The sequence below is a fragment of the Toxorhynchites rutilus genome, chromosome 2, assembly GCF_029784135.1.
Source record: "Toxorhynchites rutilus septentrionalis strain SRP chromosome 2, ASM2978413v1, whole genome shotgun sequence".
Classification (NCBI taxonomy): Eukaryota; Metazoa; Arthropoda; class Insecta; order Diptera; family Culicidae; genus Toxorhynchites; species Toxorhynchites rutilus.
This window is the reverse complement of record NC_073745.1, coordinates 192,782,557-192,806,752: the sequence shown is the minus strand read 5'-3', so window position 1 is coordinate 192,806,752 and position 24,196 is coordinate 192,782,557. Positions and strand designations below refer to the sequence as shown.

Below are 24,196 nucleotides of genomic sequence, written 5' to 3'. Positions count from 1 at the left end.
GTAATTTACTCGTTTAAGTTATCTGGGTTTTGGTGCTTAATTCAATCTATTTCTGGATATCTATAGTAGCTTCAATTAAAGGACATTTGGTATAAGGTTAACTAAATGAAATGTATAGGTTAAGCAATTCACCTGGTTGTAAAAATAAGATTCACTGAATTCGATTCAGTTTCGAAGCTAATTGGACTTGTTATTACTTTTGATCCAATTCACTATGTAATTCCAATATTAATACAACAATAATATAAAAATCATATCAGGTAAATATCAAGACTTCGCTCTATCCAAACCTTCTCTTTTGTTTTCTAAAGTTGAGATGTATTATCTGTCAAACGATTATAATCCGTTGTTGATCTCGGGTGTTGTTGATGGAGGAGCTTGATTGCCAAAGGGCGTAACACCCGGAGTAGATCCTGTATCCACGTGATTCAATTCTAGTGTTTACAAAAGCAAGAATTATATTAGCTAAAAAATCGAGTAAGTACGACAAAACAAATGTAATACGTTGATTCCTGTCTTGGAACGAACGCTCCCTTTCGAATATGCATATTAAACACAACACCAACTGTGACTTTCCATGTCACCGAAACCATTGCCAAAAAAGAAAATTCCAGCTCGTATTCTAACCCTATACAAAACAAAAACGATTGGCCAATCTCCTAACGACGTCGACGGATGTTGGCACAATATTACTCGTTGCTCAGTGAAACGACCTCAGCTCATAAAATCGCTTTCGAAATGACCGGGGGATTGATGTCTCCGCATATTGGCAGATCCTCTCAGACGCCGTTATGAAGAAGGAATAAACAAAAACGAAGATGTGCTGTGCTGTGGCCGAACGAATCCCAGCATCCCAGAGCAAATAGCCAACATCCGTTTTATGGCCATTTCTGGTTGGCATGACTGACCTTGCCATTTTTTGGCTTGGATGCTTCTCGCCTCGAAAAGTGACCGCCGATACTGTGTGGGGTTTGAACGGGTGGAAATAGAAATTGTACTTGATGGTGGTTGCCTTTTGGGGCGTGTGCGAAATGTGATAGCTGGACCAGGGGTGAAAATCTCCTGGCCTCGAACGTTCGAACTTTTCCGTCATTAGGTTTTGCATTATAACCTATTTTATTTTCACAGTCAGTCGTTAAGATGACATAAACATATTTGCCTCCATCGTTGAGATGTATTTTTTCGATCGTCCAGATAGGTTAGTATCGAACGAACTAATGGAAGAACAAGTGTTCGTTCACCATGTAATGTAATGAACGTGAGTTTTAGATTAATCATCGCATTCTGAGGCACATTATGTACAGAAGGGGTAGTTTTGAACCCTTACCACCTAGTTATTTCATCAGCATAAAATTCATCGTACCAAATATCCCCGTCCCCTCGTTGCAATTTTTGACTCTACAGTATATGCATAACTCACGATTCACGATTCATGTCAAGGGTGGAAAATATGTTCCCTATCCGACCTCTTGTGTATGATTTCTTTGGCTCGGGACTGAAACCTAGACGCGATGAACGCAGGGGAAGTTTTGTTTAAGCAGATGATAAATTGATATTTAATGATAACCAGAATATGCGGTACGGAATAAATCATACACAATTTGTCATTCTTAGTTTTACACGTGGACACCACTGGTAGGTTTCTAGAAGTACAAGTTAGAATCGAGCGTAATACCAAAAATTTTCAATTCTAGCTTCAAACAAATTTTGACATCATAATAATTACCCCGCGAGTAATCGGAGTAATCATAATAAATATTCGTTGAATTGAATCCAATCGGATGACAGAAAAAAAACCAAAATAACAACAAATCACTCACCTTTCGTAGTCGAACCTGCAGTACAGCTTGCCATCCCGCATAAAACAGGAATGCATCAAGCGAATGGCACATGAATTGCATTGTAAACATCGCTCGTGGTATGGGATGTCCACCACTTTCATTATGTATCGATCGCAAATGGGGCTACAACACTGACCACAGAGGGTGGCGACCGTATTTACAGAGCCTGTTGTCATCATTGATGCAGGCGCCAAAAGGGCATCCACGGTTGCCCCAACCCCTACGGCGGCCACTAACCGTTCGGCCAGCGATGCACCCAATGCAGACACACCCACGGAGCACGGTGGTGTGGTTACAGCTGTGGTCGATTGCACCGGTGAACAGGTTGCTTGTAGTGTGGATGTTTTACCAGTGCTACAACTATTGCTGTTGGCACTACTATTGGCTCCAGTGCTTCCGGCGTTGTTATTGATGACATTGTTTAAATTGTTGTTATTTTCATTCGTTGGCGGAAGCAATGTGTGTCCTCCCACCGCAGGGGCTTTGTTCATCGTACATTTCATTTCCATAGGAACTGCAACATATGAAAAAGTAGTTTTACGGTATTATTATTTTTATTTCTAGAACTGAGCAAATTGAAAATGTGATTGTGATCCAATTTGTCCATATCATTCCTGAAATCAAATGAGTTGGACTATTTGAGAAAAAAACCAGTGTTTGGAACGGTTGAAGAGGTGACGCATCGCCGAAAAAAAGGTCTATATACACTCGACAATAAAATTAGAGGAACAGAGCGCGGAGTCGGAAATTTTAAGTGATTTTGACATGCTGTAACTTCGTGAAAAACCAACGCATATCGATGGGATGCGAAGCATTTTGAAGCTACAACTTTCAGGTATTAGAATATTTTACGTACATATTTTTATCTTGATGTGTGTAGGTGTATTGGGCAACAATATTCGAAAGAAATTAAAAATCTATTTTCCTTTGTTTTTTTTTCAAGAATATTCTGGACTAACACAATTTGTTGCTAACCAACTTAACAGGAAGTCAAATAAACCTTATCAACCAGCTTTCGTTTGGTTCCAAGAACGTTCCTGTAGGAACTTCCCATACAGAAATATTTCAGTTTGAATGAAAAATTACCCCTTCGTCTTTGATGATGAATAATTCAACAAAATACCATCGCACCGCAAATCGAAAGGAAGTTTTGAAAACTCCAATAAATTCTGCACAAGAATAATTTGTTACTTTGACGAAAAAATATATAATACAAAATAAAAAATTATAGGAGGTTGTGTTCAAGATACGACCGCATTCTTGACGTAGAACTACGCTGTTATTTTATATAAGTCGCATATTTATAACATCGGCTATTATTTTATAATACTGTGAAATTTTAGAAATAACTGTTTAGTAGAATGGTATGATCGCACTGAAATGTTTTTTTTATCGTAGAATCAGTTAACGATGATTGATTGATGAATCATTCTTGCCCCCGCAGTATGTCGTATGTCGCAATTTGTTTCATGTCAATGCATGAAAAATTTACCTCGAACGCTATCCCGGTGGCCTTTTTCACAATTAACATAGACTCGGCTACAGTCGATTATATACTTGTTGCACCAGCACCATTATTCCACATCTCATAACTACATCAATACATCTTTGGAACCGCATGAAAAGGACAACAATGACTATACTTGCATGTATCGAATATCATGCTACATGTTATTTAGTATTGTCTCAGTGGAATCGCACCTCTAGACATCATTCGTACAACGTAAACCAAGCGCCAAACAAGCGTTCGCCATAGCATGCATACAGAGCCATATATTGGTGACTTATAGCTACTAGAATAAACACTTCTCATCATTTAGTACTATTCTCAAAAGAAACGCTTCTGTTAATATTACTGACTTCGAAAAAGATGGATTAATTTCTCATGCTCAAGTTAAGCGCAGCTGTCATCCTTAGTGGAAAAATCCAGAATGACATTTACTTTCTTGGTGACTAAATAAACGAAACAAACTCTTTCTATTAATCTCAACAACCTCGAAAAGAGTAGCATTGTTTCATTATGATCAAGATTAGCGCAAATTCAATCTCCCCTATCTCCCCTCCTTGTTTATATTTATCATCACGGCTGCATAATTGGCACCACCAAACAATTTTGCGCTCTGTTCATTAGAAGCCCTTTCTCTTAATATTGCCGAAATTTTCAGAACATTTATTTTCTTGGTGAGCCGACGATAGCCTAGCTTGGTGATTCCCCACACAATTATGAAGTGTAGCCTTAATGCAATGACGTCAGTATGATGCAATGATTGCAATGCCAGAAAGATGAGTAATTTGGTCGCGTCCACAGCTCAATCCGAAACGAAGACATTTGATGGCGCAAAACAAGGAGGAACAAGCGAATGTCATTGCTTTGAATACAGAACGAGACTGAAAGTTTGCCTCAGCGAGATCCACTGTTTATACTGTAGGAAAATATTCCCCTTCGTTCTTCTTCTTTTCCTTTGATCCGGAGACTTTTAATTTTACGATTTCCCCTTCGTTACTCGTCGATAAGTTGCTCGTTATTGACAGCTCTGTTCGGGAAAGCACACAAATGGGCAGAACAAATGTATGGGAAAATGGGAACGCTTATAGTTTTCATGAATTTTAACCACTTACACACCAGGGGATTGTAATGCATATCAAACAAATTAGGGAATTTCCGATTCGTTTGGTATGTAAATCGCCTGAATCCGTTCGCGTCAAAAATAGTTATTAAGGTTAACTCTATTTCATAAAAACGTGACCGGTATTCTGATTTCTGATTTTTCTGCACCCTTAATGAAAGACGTAGTTCTACGTCAAAAAAATAATTGGATTTTCTGTTGAGTTGGTTAGCAAAAAATTGTATTAGTCCAGAATATTATTGAAAAATACAAAGAAAAATCGAAATGTATCGTAAATACATTTTATACGAAAATTGTGTCTGAAGATTATTTTATATTATAACTAGCTGACCCGGCAAACGTTGTTCTGCCAAATAAATTATTTTTAGTGAATATTGTGGTGATTGAATAAACAATAACTAATATATTCTAAGTATGTTTGAATGGTTTAACGTTTTTGATCCAATCGTTGATGAAGATCAAACGAATATGTGGCGGAAGTGCTCTGACATACAGAGGCATTGAGCACTTTTGACGATGACCGCCGACAACAATAAAAAAATCAAATCATTCAAACCATCTTATTTCAATGTATTTCATTTACGTAACTGATGTGTTTGATGTAAAGTGTTTATATGTAAAAAAGTAAAAAATAAATAAAGGTAATAAGCAAAATGTGAAGTGAAGAAAAGTAATATATTTTTGTGGTATATATGGTACTATCTAACGATTTCCATTCCGTCAACGTCTGCGTTACTAATATTTATCAATAGTTGTCCGTGTTTTCCATCTGTAACGCAAAGCAGTAAAACTTCAGATCACCGCATGGGCCAAGAACCATGTTTATGGGAACAATATCAAACACTAATGTGCTCCCGTGGCCGAGTGGTTAGCGTCATAACTAACATGCCGGGTGTTCGGGTTCGATTCCCGTTCTGGTCGGTGGAATTTTTCGTCAAAGAAATTTCCTCCGACTTGCACTGTGATCACGCGTATTCTAGAGCTTGTCACTCAGAATGCATTCAAGGCGTGTTATTTGGCATAGAAATCTCAACTAAGTACTAATAAAAATGACGCAAGTAATACTACGTTGAGACGGCGAAGTTCCTCTAGGAACGTTAGTGCCATTGAAGAAGAAGAAGATCAAACACTAATCCATATTCCGGAATCCAATTGGTCTGAAAGCCGATCGAATTCCAAGATTCGAACGATATATATATTTCCTCATTTTGTAACTGTTAGTCCCAGTGTTCAACGTTTTTCTAACGATAAGCTCAACGTCAGTCCCTATGGACCTATGGGCTTTGCCGTGTATTTTATTGCATTGTTCTTTACTATTATATCCATTGAGTGCATTTTCTTTAAAAACGCAAACCATTGGCAGAAATGCCAAATAACAAAAAAAAAACAATTCGAAAATTTTTGAATTTACTCTCAGCTTAACATGCGCTACCTGCCTGCATCGTAGTGATCATATTACAAGACGCGGGATCCAAGCTGCATGGAACCAGGTGGGTCCGCGGGTTGCGCGGATAGCGCAAAGCACCCCTAAATATGGGGAATAGCACCCTCGGGTTTAATAAGCACTCCTGGACAAGCAGCAAGAGCATAGGTTGGGCGCGGTGGATGGCTTATAACTTGGCTTATAACTTCTCTCATACCCTTTTTCAATTAATAAAATTGTGGCTGGAAGATAGGTAAAATATTTCTCTATCGAATAACTTCGATAACTCTATTCGAACAACTTTTCTTGATTTTCAAAATTCTGTAAATTATCCTATATTGACATGCTCACGTTTCAGTCTATAACTTTTCTCTGTCACGATCCAGAAAAAAATAAATTATGTGGAAAGATGAATGATTCAATTCTCTATCCAATGAGCATGATTTTGAAGGTTGTTACTTGATAAACAATCAATTTATTTCAATTGAAATAATTCGTTATTCATTAAATCCAGCAAGACGTTGAACAGAAACTTGCACGCAACGAAAACTTTTATCCGCTAATTTCACACAAGTCCGTAAAGAAAGAACGCGAAAACGAGATATCTCGTGGGCGGTCCGCAACGGATGGGACGCGAAACACGAGAAATCTCGTGAGCGGTGCGCGTCTAGCGTCTAGCCCACACGGGTGCGTCAGTGCTCCAGAAGGAGCGACCCAAACAGCGTCTGCTTGTATCCAGCAGTTGAATAAGAAATACGGCTCCAGCCAGCAAAGATGGCAGCCCCATCGCGGGATAGGGGCCTTAGCCTAACAACCTACTGTTTCCGAAATACCTGAGTTACAGAAACCAATAATGAAAGATCACGAACTGATTTCACGATAACGACAAGAATTGGAACATGTAATGTATGAACTTTAGCTCAGCAAGGAAAACTGGCACTACTTGCCAGCGAGGCGCGATGCATGAAGCTCAAAATCCTGGGGCTGAGCGAAGTCCGTTAGCCTAACTTTGGAGAACACAAGCTTCCGTCGGGACAGGTACTATTATATTCTGGCATTCGAGGTGAAAACGCTCCCCGTCACCATGGAGTTGGTTTCCTGCTTAGCGCCCAAGCACAGGCTGCGTTTATGAAATGGGAACCTATCAACGAGAAGATCACCGTTGCCAGATTCAGAACACTGGTTCGGAACCTAACCGTAATCCAATGTAATGGGCCAACCGACGCTGCCGAGCTACAGGACAAGGAGAACTTTTACAGTTAACTGGATGCCATTGTGGATAATGTTCCAAAGGGTGACAGCAAGATCTTCACCGGCGACTTCAACGCGAAGATCGGCTCCGACAACGCGCCATGGGACGTGATGGTCACGGAGAAATGAGCGAAAAACGACGAGCTGTTTGAAGAATTTTGTGTCATGGGGGGCACGCACTTTCCCCATCGACCGAGCAGAGATTATTCCGAAAGGTGGGAACGTAGAAGAACAGTGGACGGCCATCAAAAATGCCTTCAGCGAGAGTAGTGAAAATAACCTGGGCCAGCTGCGCACCCAGAGGAATAGGTGGATCACGGATGGAACCTGGCGGACGATTGAGAAGCGGGAAGCAAAAGCCGCGACTGAGCGAGTGAAAACCAGAAGAGCCAAGAACGAAGCCCGTCAACGGTATGCGGTTCTGGAGAAGGAAGGTAAACGGTCCTGTAAGCGGGACTAGCGAGCGTGGTCGGACTCCCTGGCGAACGAAGGGAAGAAATCCGCTACAACTGGCGATATACGCCTCCTCTACGATATCTCACGACGCCTGAGCGGAGCTAGGATGAACCCAAGGATGCCTGTGAAAGACACGACCGGACAGTTACTCACCGACGCTACTGACCAGCTGAAACGCTGGTTTGAACACTTCGAACACTTTCTTCAAGTTTCAATCAGCCATCAACATCTCGGCAGGATCCGCCAAGAGTTCGGCGCATCACCCGTGTCAACTCCGAGACCCCATCGCTGGACGAGATCGAAACAGCCATCCGGTGTATTAAATCCAATCAAGCTCCCGGGGTCGATCGCATATCAGCAGAGATGCATCATCCTGGAGCATGTCAATGAATTCCAAGAGTCCCTATATTTGGTTTTTATTGACTACGAAAAAGCTTTTGACCGATTGAATCGCGAAGATCCGTGGGGCGTCTTGAAACGCAAAGGAGTCCCAGATAAATTCTCCCAAAGGTACATATTGTATGAATAGAAAATAACCAGAAATTCGACTAGAAAGTAATACTTCGTGCGATGTACTACTCGAAGTAGAACTTGCGCAGAACTATTTGCAAACGAGAGGATTCTTCCTGGATAACGTTGTGACTAGACTCAATGTCCTGCTAAAAGCAACAGTCTAATCGAAACGACCATTTGGTAGCTCTGACCAGGGTATCCCACATATAATTGCATCACTGAAAAAACGCTGTGGAAAATTAACTAGTCGACCGATCCTTTTCAAACTTTCAGACAATAAAAAATAACCCAATAGTAAGCTTTTGACATATTTATTCCATTCAACTTTAATACCATAACTCGTACCTTACACTTAACTCCACTCATAAGGTTCTATACAACATCTGGCTGCAGCTTCTGCTATACGAAAACCTACTTTTTCTTCATGTATTCCTCAGATTTGACCTCATTGGGATGCTATAATAGCTCAGTATTTTTCGATGGTCCTTAGTTCCGGTGCATTGGGGGGTTCATGTCCTTGGGTACGAAAGTGACCCCGTTGGCTTCGTACCACTCCAGGACATCCTTTGCATAGTGGTACAAAGCTAGATCCGACCAGAAGATCGTAGGGCCCTCGTGTTGCTTCAACAGAGGAAGCAGAAGCTTCTGTAAACACTCCTTGAGGTACATCTGACCATTTACTGTCCCTGTAGTCACGAACGACGCGCTCCGCTTACTACATGAGCAGATCACTTGCCAAATCATGTATTTCTTGGCAAACTTCGAAAGTTTCTGCTTCCTTACTTCCTCAGGAACATCAAACATGTGCTGTACCCCGGAAGCTTCCGGAAGTCCGCCTTGACATAAGTCTTATCATCCATGATGAGACAATGAGGTTTCGTCAGCATCTAGGTGGACAGTTTCTGTGACTTTCCCACCGTATTTTTCCGTTCGTCACGACTTTGAGCCTTCTGCACTTCGTACGTGTGCAGAAGGCTCTAAGTCGCCTGCCGGTCCTTCGCTCTCTGATCCAAAGACTTGGACAGATTCAACTTTTTGGCTACACCCCTGACCGAAGCATTGGGGTTGCGCTTGTGATCCTGTTCACTAATAGAACATCCATTCTGACCGCATTTCTCCTTCCGTTCGATGCTCAGAGTTTCGTAGTAACGTTTAATCACACGACTCGCCGTTGACTTCACGATTCCGAGTTGTTTTCTGATGTCCCGATTAGAGAGTTGACGATTTTCAAGGTGCTTGCGCAAAATTAATTCGCGATGTCGCTTTTCGGGTGACTCTATTTTTTCCAATTTTCGAAAAACTGGCAGTGATAAAAATACAGTGTAAACAATACAGTCTAAACACAAACTCTACACCCAAAATTTTCAAGATGGTTTTTGGGTAATTTTCTGCATCGGTTTTCCGTGATGCAATTTGATGTGGCACGGAATATAATGTTAAGGCAGCTATCGCGTCCTGGGTTCAAGAAGTCGGAAAAATTTTTCAGTGGCAGTATAAAAAAAACTTGTAACATTTTGGGACAAATGTAAAGGTTTCTTTCAGCCAAAAATGGTGCGGAATAGTTTTATTCCATAGAAAATCTCAAGCCATGCATGATTTGAACAAATGTCATTCAAATGACCACCGCAACTTTTTTATGCGTACTCCAATTTTCGATGACTCGGTATATTATTTCCGCTGGTATTGTAGCAACGGTAACTCATATGTTGCCTCCAAGTTCATCTAGACATGGCTGTGTCATCCAAAAGTGATCGATGTTCTTTTGCGATACTCTCGAATCATCGTATTGTCCGCACAATAAATCCATCGTAGCTGTAACTGTGTGGCATGTAACACTAACATGTTGAAATGTAGTGTAATCACTATAGTTTTCATCCATTCCTCTAATTTACAAAAATAACATGTTTAATTGCGGGAGGAACCGCAATTGAAATTCGATTTGCGATTAACACCGATATAAAACATTTTTTTCAAATATTCGAATCGAAGTAGCAAGTCAAATCTGAATAGTTTAGGAGCTTTAAACTATGATGTTCATTCGCCTCTAACCTTAAAAAAGCCAATCAATCAATGGAGTGTCCTGTGATTCGACCCAAGGTCGTTCGCTTGGTAAGCGGACGCGTAACTGTCTAACGTTTGTATTAAAAAAAATGGACTTTTTTCGGATGGTGATGAAAAAATGAAAAAAGACAGATAATGGAGTTTGATAAATTTTCTATGGAAGGTAATTATTAGCTTACTTACAAAAAAACTCTACGCCCTTGCGAGCGGCCTTCCGGCAGTTAACCGGAACATTTGCCATGGTGGACGAAAACATGCGTGTTTATGTTCTTTCTTCGTTTTTAAGTTCTTTCTTCGTTGTTTTTTTATCAATTCCTTCTCAGTTTTCGCGGCAAAATTGTTGGAGCAGATCTTACGCTTCAGATTTGTCCAGAAATTCTCGATGGGACGCAGCTGGGGGACGTTAGGCGAGTTAGCCGACTTGGGTATCACATCGATATTCAGCCGCTCCATCTCCTCTAATAATCGCTTCGAGTAGTAGGCCGACGCCAGATCCGGCCAGAACACCGTGTCTTCGCCCTTATGGTATTTCTTGATGAACGACGCAACTTGCGGCAGGCGCTTCATACTATAAATTCCCCCGTTCACGGCCAGTCCGGAGTTAAAGAAGAGCGGCTTTGACATGCCCTTCTCACTGATTGTCAGCCACAGCAGCACCTTCTTGGGGAACTTGGTGTGTGAAATAAACTTCATCTCGGAGCTCACATCCTTCGTGGGAGAAGTAAAATACGAAGTGCCCTGTCAGTCGTTGCCATCCAGGGTGAGATAGGTCTCGTCGTGCATCACCACAGCCACGTCGCGATTCGGCGGGAAAATCGACTTAACCATTCAGCCGCTGCCGCTGCGTCATTGTCTGCAACTCCGAGGCCAGTGGACGGGACATTTCTGAACAGAGTAGCTCTATTGTTTTCGTCATCACGGTTAAAGTTCGAGTGATAGAGCTGTCAATTTTTATTTATGCTGTCTTATGGGTTACTATGACTGATGCTGCATGGGTAGTTTTCTCAGTGCGTGTGAAGGTAAACCCATGAAAAATCGGCAATTTTTGTCCATTTTTTTAATGCAAACGTTAGGCTTTGGAGATCACCAAGCCGAATCTGATATTTATACGATGTTGTGCAGAAACCATAAAAATTATAGAAATCAGCTCATTAACTGGTACAACATGCATTGGAATTAGTTCTTTTATCTATGAGATGTATATGATGTAATAACGAGGCGTGTTATTTAGCTATGGAATTTCAATTTAGTACTGTTAACCAGGCCCCGGCCAAGAGGATATGATCCGCGAGTCAGGATGTGTCGCAAATTTAGCTGTCATTCCCAAACTATCAAACTTCTCGGTGAGCTCAAGGCAGATCTACGTAACAGGGTGCGCCCATTCGCTAATCATATTTAGCTCGAAACAATCGTCAAATTCGCGAAAATTTTAAAGAAGGCAGTTTTGCAATCTTAAAATTTGAATGGAGATTCTTAAGTTATTCGATTACTGCAAACACGACGCTCTCTTAACCATTTGGCTATATATTTCACAACACACAACATTTGCAAAAACTCGCCATTATAATATAAAATCATCATCAGACACAATTCCAGTTCAATATTACGTAATACTGTATTGCATAGAATACATATTCGAAATAGAAAAGTAAACTTTCATTCATTATTTTTTATTTTAAAAGTGTCATCCTGTATATTAATGGCTATAGAGTGGTTTTCACATTTTGACCCACTTGGCAGTATGTTAAGCGCCTTGATTTACACCAGCTTGAGAGTTTGGCAGTTCTCGCGAGTGACAGTGGTCGCAAATTGCATTTGCGACCCGGACATGTTTGACGCTGTCAAATGCTGTGTATTAGTATATGGATGCCCTAAGGCTGCTGTTAACGAATGGCGTAAGTTATTCGATAATTGTTGTATCGAATGAACAAAAAACAGAACAAAATATGATTCGTATCCACAGGGTCACGAATTGTGCAAACATTTTGGCCATTCATGAAATTAGTTTTTATGTAATTGGTAAAGAAAACAAGCAGTATGTCGTTAATGATCCATTCCAAATTTTCGTCGGAATATGTACAGTTTCAAATATTATTTAAAATGTATGTTTTACATGATGTCCAATATTCAATTAACATCCTGTAACTGTTCATGGAAAATTAGAGCAAGAAAGTTTATGCGACATCTGTCCCATGAAGTTATCTTTGATAAGTTTTAAATGCTGATCGAGGAACAAAACGGAGTGAATGATTTGTATGCTCCAGTCATTCATTAATCTGTCTCACTTGTAAATAAAATGTTTGGAATGTACTCCTCTTCCAAGACGTCTTAGAAAAGTAGGGCCCTAAAGTGATGACAACATCCTAAGTGTTACATAATGTCGAGCGAAATGTTTATTTAAGTATACACACCATTCCGGAGCAGCGCATATCCGCTAACACTTCCGACAGTGTCGAGAATGTTTAATGATTTTTAAAATTGCCGCCAGCCGCCGAGCGAGCGGGGGCGGTTGTGTGGCACATGGCGAGACAGAGGCACGAGGATTCATCAACGTAAAGCGCGAAAAACTGGAAAGGGTTAGAACACCCGGCTCGCTCGGTTGTTGGCAAAAGGCGAGAGCCGATATTTATGTTTATGATACCTAATTATTTCAGGGCCGCCGAAAACGAAAACAACAACGAAGGCGATAAATAAGATGCCATGAAAGGGTTTAATGCTGAAGGAAAGACGGAGGAGAGATGCGTGAATGATGAAGGTATCAAAACAACTCGGTTTGAACACACGCCGCTCGTTGTGTAGGAGGAAGCAATTTAATAATTACTCACTCGATGAACACCGAATGATCTGTGAAATCGTGGGGCGCCCTCGCGCACGATAGAACAAGATGTTAAAGTTGTAAAATCTTGCTATCAGAGCTGATTAGTCATTTAACAGTAGATTCTTGAACATTCACAGTTCTCCCTTTTTACCTGGTAAAGTTAATCGTTTGAGTTGCACGGAATGTGCGTTCTTCTTTTTGACAATGCAATGAACAAAACATTCCTGTCAGTTTTTGATCCAGAATATAAATCAAAATTCCACTACAGGCGACTTGCGAATTAGGAGAAAAACAAGAAATGACATTTTTCTATAACTTTCACATATCGACATCTGTTTTTCGTGAACAAGAACATTTACCTATACGAAGTTTATAGTTACTCTGATGACACATGGCCAACAACAACTAAGCTATGGACTGCTGCTCTCCGTTTTGCTGGTTGGTTTCTGATGTTTGTAAACAGTGACTACATAATCTCTTCAAAGGAGTGATTTTCACGCGTCACAATATGGTTCTGATAGTCTTATCCGATTATTCTCATTTGTTCCTTTGCCAGCTACTGAAACCACCACGGGAGCGAATCTAATCAATCATAATCCGATTGCTTCTTTTCGCGCTGGGTGTTTTCGACATTGCCACGTCCTCCTGTTAGTTAAAGGCGATCCCTTCGCTTTGATCTGTAGTCCACCGGTGGTAAATCAGAGATGGAGGGGGAAAGTGCACAATTATGCATGCACATATTGATCAAATCGTGTTATTTTTATGATAATCGCATCATCGTGACAAAAGACATAAACCATATGGGGCAGAGAATGGCATGAAACTAATCTACACTATCTTTGCTGAAGTGTTTTCGAGCAATTCAGGTACTTAGAAGTATTTTAAAAACTCTTTTTAAACATCTGTCAAAATAAATACGGTTATAAAAGTCTTGAAGTGATCGGAGTCTTTTAGATAATAAGGAAAAATAACCAAAAAATATGCTATCTTTGAAGCTTTCATATTTTAACTTCATGGATCTACAGTAGTTTTGAAAGTTTTTGAATTATAAAAAAAGTTTATTATACCGATCTCACCCCGAAAATCTACGCATAATTTTGATGTGTTGAAAGTCTGTTCAAAAAGTATCGCGACTTTCGAATTTACGCGGGTTACGTATATTCGAGTCTAGAAATTTTTGTGGCATTATGTTGATACTCATATCTCTCACTTATGCTGACAAGTACGGCTATTTGGAATGTTCAGTTAATTTTTGAGAACTGCTTTTCTCACACGTGTTTTGGTTCATATACGATTTTTGCCTATTGCCTATCTGTAATATGCAATCATGCCAACCTTGGATCTCAAAATGTATATGTCATAGAAACCGGAACAATTTCGCCATTAAGCGAACGCGGAAAATGGAATAAAACCAGTTATAATTTGGTCGCCTAAAATGAGACATGTCTCAACATAGAAATAACGTACAAAAAAGTAAAGGATATCATTTTATAGATTGTTTAACACTAGGTTTACGGACGTTTTTTATATACCATCTTTACGAACACGCGTCAATTTGAAGGAAGAAAAAGAAAATAGACATCAATATATATTTACCTCGATCAATACATGAAAGTGGAATATGTGAAGATGGAATATAAATGCTGCAGATTTTTTTAATTTTCCTTATAAAATTCGAAATGCGTCAAAATGATGTAATCTAGTAACCTAAACCTAGTGTTAATGAACATTAAGGCAGTATTATACTGCTCATGTTTGTATAGGAGACGTAAACGACAAAATAAACAAAATCGACTTTTTCGCTGTTTCGCATTCTACACAATGTAATACGTTTGATCAACATGCGAACAAACATTTTTTGTTCGAAAAAATTTGAGCAATTTTGAAAAAACGTTTGCGAAAAGTCACTGTTTGTCCGCATAACATGCGCATGCTCATGTTTGTATAGGAGACGTAAACGACAAAATGAACAAAATCGACTTTTTCGCTGTTTCGCATTCTACACAATGTAATACGTTTGATCAACATGCGAACAAACATTTTTTGTTCGAAAACATTTGAGCAATTTTGAAAAAACGTTTGCGAAAAGTCACTGTTTGTCCGCATAACAGACGTAATTCCATACAGCTTTCATATATCGTTCGAAAATCAACAATTGTCAGTATTATGTGCTATAAGCTAAATCTACATTTGAATCACATTTCATTGTAGAGTCCAAACATGTCTGTCACGATAGTGTCTGATTACTTAGTGTTTCCTAATAAATGAATATAAGAAACCATTGAAACGCTGGTCATATAATTATTATTTTCTGTACACGATGAACAAAGAGAAACAATTGTGTTTTTTAATGTTATAATTACCTAAATTTCTGCATTTGAATCTTCAAGTAGATAATGAATAATTGAAAAAACACGAACCTGCTGTTCTTATCACATCCCAGAGTATTCTTCAGGAAAAAAGTACTATCATAGACTCGCAACAAATCAAGAGCACTTTTTCCAGACGTTTCACTAAATTTATTCCAAACCTTTTTGATTTTATCAGATAACAACTGAAACTACCGACATAGATGTTTTGAATGTTATAGGAATTGTAAATACTAACGCTACAAACAGAATAACCTGGTGATTACGTCTAGCTATGCGGGCAAATGTTCATTGAAACGATTGATTGTCCGCATAAATAGACGCAAGCGTTTTTCAAATAGAAAAATATGTTATAATACGCAAAATCACCTAGGCCCTCTTTTTGCCGATAATATCATTCAACTGGACAGATCATTTCATCGGAAATTTGCATGGTTATGTTTGTAGGCCAAAAAAAAACAACAAAAATGCATTTTCCCAACACTAATGGTGTTGTCGATTACATCTCCTATGCAATCATGGGCAGATCAGCTCTTAACTATTCTATTTATGAATATTTTTTCTACGTTCAATTTTTGTTTTATTGTTCAAATATAGATAAACAAACAATGATATAATGAATAGTAAAAATATTCTTAGTTTTATTTTTACGGAGCACGAAAAAACGTCCGAAATTCATGTCTCTACACTAGAATACCCCCTTAAGGGAAAAATACATGAAAATTATTCGTCAGTTGTTCGGATGGATTTTCGAACTTTTCGTGTACTGTTAGTAACCGTATTTACTATCTTATTCCCTTTTTTCATTTGAACTGGTAAAAATCCAAGTGCTAAGGGGGTGTTGGGGGTCCTCGTAGCCACTTGGTTGCGCGTTCGTTTACTAAGCGATCGAACCTGAGTTCAAAACTCAGAGCCCTTGACCATAATCAAAATATATATATATATATATATATATATATATATATATATATATATATATATATATATATATATATATATATATATATATATATATATATATATATATATATATATATATATATATATATATATATATATATATATATATATATATATATATATATATATATATATATATATATATATATATATATATATATATATATTTTTTTTTTTTTTATAGCGTCTCACAGATATAAAGGATATAAAATAAAAGTTTTTGTGAGAGCCGCTCTAGGATTTTTCCGTAATGGAAAATTTCTCGACTTCTCTGGATGGGGATAGTCATTGTCTGTCCAAAACTAGGCTGGCGGTTGGACTCGTGCTCTGGTGGACCAATTGGCTGCAAGGGCCTCGTCGGGACCGTATCGGCTCAGTGGAGGATGAGACTGAGTATTGGCTTCTCTTTTGATAATGTAATAAAATAACATTTTTTGAATTTATATCTGAAGGTAAAATCAGTTCGTTTTTTTTTGGTAAACTGATTTCAAAGCTAAGAAAAAAGTTAATATCTTCTAGATAACTCGTCTTGCTCATACCTCTGTAGGGGAAGGTGGCGGGACCATCATCATCATCATTGTACTGTTTAAGAAAAACTACGTCCACGCAACAATCATCAGCGACGTAGATCGAGCCACGGTGGAACGAAGATCGATTCATCCATACAACTACTCTACTCTGCAAGAAACATCGGGCTGTAGTGCTATAAATCTAGAGCAACATGTCAATAGGGTCTATTTTCTTAGATCGATTTTCTTCATCTACATTCTTTTTCATTAACACCTCATCGGTAAAAGCATTTCCTAATGTATTCGACGATAAGAAGTGTGAGAGGTAATCTCATTTACCAAACTACATGGCAAAATTGGAGCAAAATCTGTCTGAAGGCCGTGGTTATCGAAAGAGAAAGTCGCTGAAGATAATCGATCAAAGAAGATAGACCCTTTTGACATGTTGCTCTAGAAATAACACACCAATAATCATATCAACTGTCTCCGCTGTCCGGTCTGCTGAACAATGAAAGAACAGTAAGAATACCCTTACGTCTGAATGGTTACTACTACTGTGTTATTTACCATAATGTAATGGAACAGAAAAAAACTCTTACGCTTAAATGGCTATTACTGATGTGTAATTCACAATTTTTAGAGATATATATATATATATATATATATATATCTCTAAATATATATATATATATATATATATATATATATATATATATATATATATATATATATATATATATATATATATGTCCTGTTTCAAAACCCGGCTCTGTTACAGCTAAAATTCTAATGAGCCTAGATAAATAAACAAATGGGATAAAAAAGAGAGTGTTGCGGGTAGGTTCTAATTTGTTTACGCAGATAAATTTGCCCGTATCTTGATGATTTGGCAAGGGATCTGTAGTTGTAGAGAGAAGACAAAGATTTTCATCACTTGGGCAATAATGAATGGAAAATTTTATAGGGAGAAGTGTCTTCAGAACAGGATTTTGATCATACAAAAGCCCGGTGAAGTTCAACTAAATTCATCGGGCCTGAGCCATTTTGTGGATTATCTACATCATGCATGAAATCTGAGCTCAAAACCTGGGAAATATCAATTATTGAAGCCAACTGGAGGGCTTTATCAACACCAAGACAATCCAAGTTATTCATTACACCTTGTAACAGAATAACACGTAACCTTCTCAGCTCGAATAAGGCAGAATTGAGTACATTAACCGGTCTATTGACTGGACACTGTCCGAAGAGGTATCACCTTAAAAAAACTGGCGAACTGGCAGATGATAACTGTCGTTTCTGCAATTTGGAAGCTGAAACTTCGGAACATTTACTGTGTCAATGCAGTACACTTATTCAGCGAAGACTGCGGATTCTTGAAAAGGGCATTCATATGCCTATCGAGAATTGGTCTGCTGAACCAGAAAAGGTAAGGAACTTCATAGAGGAGGTCATTCCTTCGTTGGGGAATATGCAAAGTCCTGGTGCGACTATCACTTATTCCCTGACTCATGGAACGAACTAACACTGCATACATAGCAAACTGGAGTGCACTTCAATAGATCAAACTAATACTCGCAGTGGCACAATGCTCCTACAGATGAAGAAATCGTCATCATCATTCGGGTAAGGCTGTTGTACCAAAGTAGAAAGCTTAAAAGCATATTGAACTAACTTATTAAAAATATCAACCAAATAATACCTGTGCATATAGTTTAGATCTGTTTTCTGCATCATATGCCTTAATCGTCCGAAATATGATTCAGCACGGTACTTTATGCAACCAAATTATAACTGAAACAGGCTATTTGTAAGAAGTATGGTACCGTTCTGAATCATATTTCGGACGCATAAGGCATATGATGCAGAAAACAGATCTATACTTTATGCACAGGTATTATTTGGTTGATATTTTCAATGAATTAGTTCAATAAGCTTTTAAGCTTTCTACTCTGGTACCTATTTGATTGAAAACATAAAAAATCATCGAATAAAATGCTTTTCAAATGAAGCGAATCAAAAGCAAATTTCGGACACTAAATCAAATTTCGGACAGATTGAATTCAAATTTCGGACACTATATTTTGTAATTTTTTTACATTACACTTGATTATATTTTATAGTCAACTGCGAAACACTTACCAAGCATTCACAGTAAACTGTTAATGATGATGAGAAATGATGAAACACGGGAGAAATTTAAATATTTATTGGCGATCTAACGTACAAATCTACACCTAGGCGGCGCTACGGTGAAAGTAATGATGGTTTTAAATTTTGCAATGTGAGCTTATGGAAGATTTTTAGTCCTTTCAATAAATTACAATGTTATGATCATAAAAGATTATTTGATTGCGATGAGTTTTTAAGAAATTTAATTCTGCGCATTTTTATACATAACATGTTATTTTCTTATCTCTTTTAGTAGTGAAAATTGTGTAAATATTGACAATGATTGAATAAAAGACAGAAATTCGAGAGCACCATAAAAACAAGTAGAAAAATGCATGGGTCTTGCATATGAGAACTACCTTGGAATGTCCGGAAGTAAAACATACGTGAGTTGTTTTTCAATTTTAAGGTTACATTATCATCATTTCCTTAGTTCAAAAAAAGAATCCAGATGTCTCACCGATCGTTTATGTTTTGCGTTAGATCGCCAATAAACGGGTAAATTCTACGTGCTCACGCTAAGGAAACGTCAAACACAAAAGATAATGAGTAGTGTTGTAAGATTTCTGCCGATTATGTTATAATTCAAATGTAGTTGTCATGTGAAATGATAGTTAAACCAAGGGATTACTCTAAAAAGCAATTGTGGTATTAATTTGATAATTATATCATCAGTGCATTAAGAATTTCAAGATATTAGAACAAAGTGTCCGAAATATGATTCAGAACGGTGCAAAACGGGAGGGAGATTGTTTAGAATTTATTTACAAAGTGATCATCGTCATCATCTCGTCCAGGATCACTCGTGTTTTATACCGATGGATCTAAAATTGGTAAACCTACGGGAGCTGGGATTACTGGACCAGGAATCGACATGTCAATTCCAATGGGACAGTGGCCTACAGTTTTTCAAGCAAAAATACAAGCTATTCAAACATGTACACATATTTGTTTGGCTAGAAAATACAGGTATGCCAATATCTGTATCTTCTTCAGATATCCAAGCAGCTATTATTGCAGTTAAAGTATACACATGTCAGTCAAAGCTAGTTTGGGAATGTATTCTATCTATAAAACAACTAGCTGCTACTGACGAAGTTAATCTATACTGGGTGCCTGGTCACTGCGGTATAGAAGGTAATGAAAAAGCCGATCTCTTAGCAAGATTATGATCTTCAACTAAATTCATCGGGCCTGAGCCATTTTGTGGATTATCTACATCATGCATGAAATCTGAGCTCAAAACCTGGGAAATATCAATGATTGAAGCCAACTGGAGGGCTTTATCAACACCAAGACAATCCAAATTATTCATTACACCTTGTAACAGAATAACACGCCACCTACTCAGACGCGGACGGATATACAAAGTCCTGGTGCGACAATCACTTACTCCCTGAGTGATGGAACGTATTGACACTGCATTGAAAGCGAACTGGAGTGCACTGCAATAGATCAAACTAATGCTCGTAGTGGCACAATGCTCCTACAGATGAAGAAATCGTCATCATCATTCGGGTAAGGCTGTTGTTTCCTGTATTGTACGAAGAAGTCGTCTCGGATCTCCTCGGTCGCAGCTCGTCAGTTACATTGCTTGAGAAAAAATCGCAATTCGCCTTCCATTTCGTGCAATTTACGGATTTCGTCGCGAAAGAAGCGTTCAACTATTGGAACCCAGAATGAATCCAGCCGATTTTTGTTACCCTGTTCTGTAGTAAAGCATATTCCACTCAAAGCGTTCTTCATCGATCGAAATAAGTGGTAATTGGAAAAGTTAAGGTCTGGGCCATAAGGCGGGTGAACTAGAATTTTCCATCCGGTATTTTTCAAATAGTTTCCAACTCGAACAGCAACATGAGATCGAGCGTTGTGTTTTTCGGCGATAACTTACTTCAAACGGATCAATTGTTGCCTGTAGAAGTAGGGTTGTCAACTATAATTTCAAAAAATCAGGGAAAATTATAATAAAAACCAGGTAGAAATCAGGATAGTTTATATTGGGTTGTCCAGAAAGTTCGTACTGATTATTAGGAAAAAAAACATATTTTTTAGGAAAACATAGTTGGATGGCACTAATGTTCCCAGTGGAAGTTTTGCCTTCTCAACGTAGGTATTACTTGCGTCATTTTCATTAATAGTACTCAGTTGAGATTTCTATGCCGGATAACACACCTTGAATGTATTCAAGAGCGGCAAGACCACAGTGCAAGACGAGAAATCCCCCGACCGGAACGGGAATCGAACCCGAACCCCCGGCAATGATAATGTGGGTCGCTAACCACTCTGCCACGGGAGCAACATACATTTGTTTAATTTTATATGCCCAATTTCGTTCCATGATCTTTCGCCTTCCGCATAGAACATGTGTGCTTGCTCGTCGAAAACTGTTCAAGGTATTTTCTGTGATTCGATATTATAATGATAAGTTTTTTGCGGAAAATCTGAAAATGTATAGACAAATGGTTAAGCAACAGTCAGGACTACATGTTTAAACATTCAAAACAAAATATAGCAATTATTTTCATTCAAAACTATTTGAAACTGCCTTCGGAGCGCTATTCTGATAGAGTATCTATCTCTAAGTGTCTTTCAACTTTAAGTTTTCATAAATTATCGACAAAGTATCTCCCATAACACCAATTGCTTCGAAATAGATACAAACAAATGGAAGAAAGTAAGCATTATTCGACTATTAAGACATTTAGAACAGAAAATAAATCTGTAAGACATACGCCTTGGACCGCACGTTTTGGAACAAACTTGTACGCTTCATTTGTTCGTATTCCACGAATGAGATCTCCGGTGTGGATCGAAGATGAGCCATCGGTAGGCCTTGTTAGATTCTTGGCAGACCAAGTATTTGATCATCAAGTGTAGAAAACATGGGTTATTTCGTGATCCATTAGTAACAGACGGAACGCGAAAGACGAGAAAACTCGTGAGCGGTTCTTAATGTGTTAAGAATGAACAAAGACAAGAATGCAAAATGATTGACCACAATGGCCCAGCAAGCCGAACAGCATGCAGTCGGCTTTTTGGCCAATGAAGCCATGAGCCATGCAATTGGGGAGCAAATACGTACTTGGGCAACTCGACGGCGTTTTTATGACAGCGGATCACAACGTTACACACAAAAGCGGTGTCTTTATAAGAAGAATCTCGGGACACATCTTGGATAGTGCCAAGATCGGTAAAACTAAGATCAGACTTTGAAGCAATTAACAGAAGAAAATTATATGTTTGTGAGACACCCAGCCATTAAGCTTACAAATGCGACAACTACAGATGACGGACCCACGACAAGGTGGAGGGCTGTTTCTCCTTAAAAGGAGATGGACCCTTGAATCCGAATGAAGTAAGATTGAATGCCACTCAATTCTTTGAAACCAATTCCAGTGACTTTAAACGGTAGCTCGGTCTTCGAATTCATATTCTAGATTGGCATCCAATGACCCCAGACTTAGATGCGATTGAGAACCGGAGTTGTTCGAATTGAATTGGTTACTGCAGACTAGAAGATAACAATCAGTTCTGATAATTATATTCGATTATTTTTGATGGTTTTTTTTCTATGGGCTACACTCCATTATGGAACATCGTATTTCCATTATGTAAGAAAAAAATCAATATTATTTCACATTGTTTTGTCAGAAAGCAAGTGGCAAGCTCAAGAAACGATTTTTTGACCGAAAAGAACCGAGACATCCACGAGTTGTAATCAACACTGAGGCCATCAACAGATTGTCCATGAAATCTAAATAACACTAGTAACTAAAATTAGAGTTAACTACAATTGTTGACAAGAGGCACAATTTGAGCTTTCCGTAATCGTAGTTTGTGCTGATATCACGATTTTGAAAAATCTCATACAAAAGTATTCTATGTTGGTATAGTATTAAGACATTTTAGCACAACTTTGATAATCTGCAGCATCTCTCATCATAATTTAACACCCTAGAAAAGTCGAACGAAGTTCGAAAAATACGAGAAACAAATCATGACAATAATTTTAAGTTCAACCTCATTCAAGTTAGTTTTTTTGTTGCTGAAATTCCCTCGAAATTGTTATTGGTTATAGAAATCAAGAAATGAACTATAACAGATGGATTGCATAGGCGACACATTCACTTACAATAATTTAATTGCTGTTGTTGATCAATCATTGTCAGTTAACTTGCCAACGTCTTTTTCCCTTTCAATGTCGATGTACAATGATCTTTCATTAGTCGGGGTCACTACTATTAATCATTAAACGATTGTTTGTATCACTTGTAACTGATAATCAAATTCGGAAACCGCAAACGATTTTAGGCATATTTCTAACCAACACAAATATTCAACAGATTTCTCCAGATATAACAGTAATACAGTCGATTGCAATCCTTGAATTGATGACACTAATAATTATTCGAACGAAAAGAAGAAGAAAACGCATTGCTTCACATTATCACTGTCGCCTATAAAATTCACACCACCGAAAGGAAACGCGCGCCGTATGGGGACTCAAGCTTGTTCTGCCGGAGGAACACCTTAGACGATCGGTAAGTTTTGGTCGACAAAGGAAAACGTTGAATTTTCTTCACCGTAAGGAATGCTACGCTCCGCGCTCGGAATACTAACGCTGAGCGCTTGCAAAAACTCATCAAACATCAGCTAAGGAAGGGGAAGCATACGAACGGTCATCCCCTTAAAAACTCCTAGGAATCCACCACTCGATGGTACAGATAGATAATCGCGGCGCAGCATAGAAAAATGGTGCCATGAGATGCCACGACTATCAAGCTGTAACATTAAAAGCTTATAAAGCGAATACATTGGCTACACAAGGAAAAATCTTCTACAAAAAAACTGCGCATGCATTTGCAATCGATACGGATAGTTTCACTGAGAAATGATACCCCACCAGAAAATATTTGGCTCCTCCCTCTGTGCTGCAACACCAATACACTTACGCCACGAGCAGCGAAGTGAGTGTGTATGAATATCAAAAACATCGCATGGCGCTATGTTTTTACATATTTTTCACACATCCATATTGCCTGCATAACTCAGAAACGTGATTTCGGGAATGGAGTTCAACAGAACGATTCAAAATTTCATTGCTTTATATTGTGACACTAGTTGCATGCCGTTAGTAACGATTATATCCCAATCGATACTTCTGCTGCAGTAGACGAAGTAAATTGCATTCGTCGA

The 24,196-nt window shown here is 38.5% G+C and overlaps 1 protein-coding gene across 2 annotated transcripts in view; it reads right to left on the bottom strand.

Annotated features, from left to right (window-relative positions):
- LOC129767926 (LIM homeobox transcription factor 1-beta) overlaps positions 1-23,659 on the bottom strand; it is a 59,013-nt gene extending 35,354 nt beyond the window's left edge. For both annotated transcript variants that reach the window (XM_055769216.1, XM_055769218.1), the window contains exons 1-2: positions 23,133-23,659; positions 1,821-2,355 (exon numbers count right to left, since the gene is read on the bottom strand). In XM_055769216.1, coding sequence (XP_055625191.1) covers positions 1,821-2,355; positions 23,133-23,163 — 566 coding nt within the window. In that variant the 5' untranslated portion in view covers positions 23,164-23,659. The remainder of the gene's footprint in view (positions 1-1,820; positions 2,356-23,132) is intronic.
- Positions 23,660-24,196: the final 537 nt, after the last annotated feature.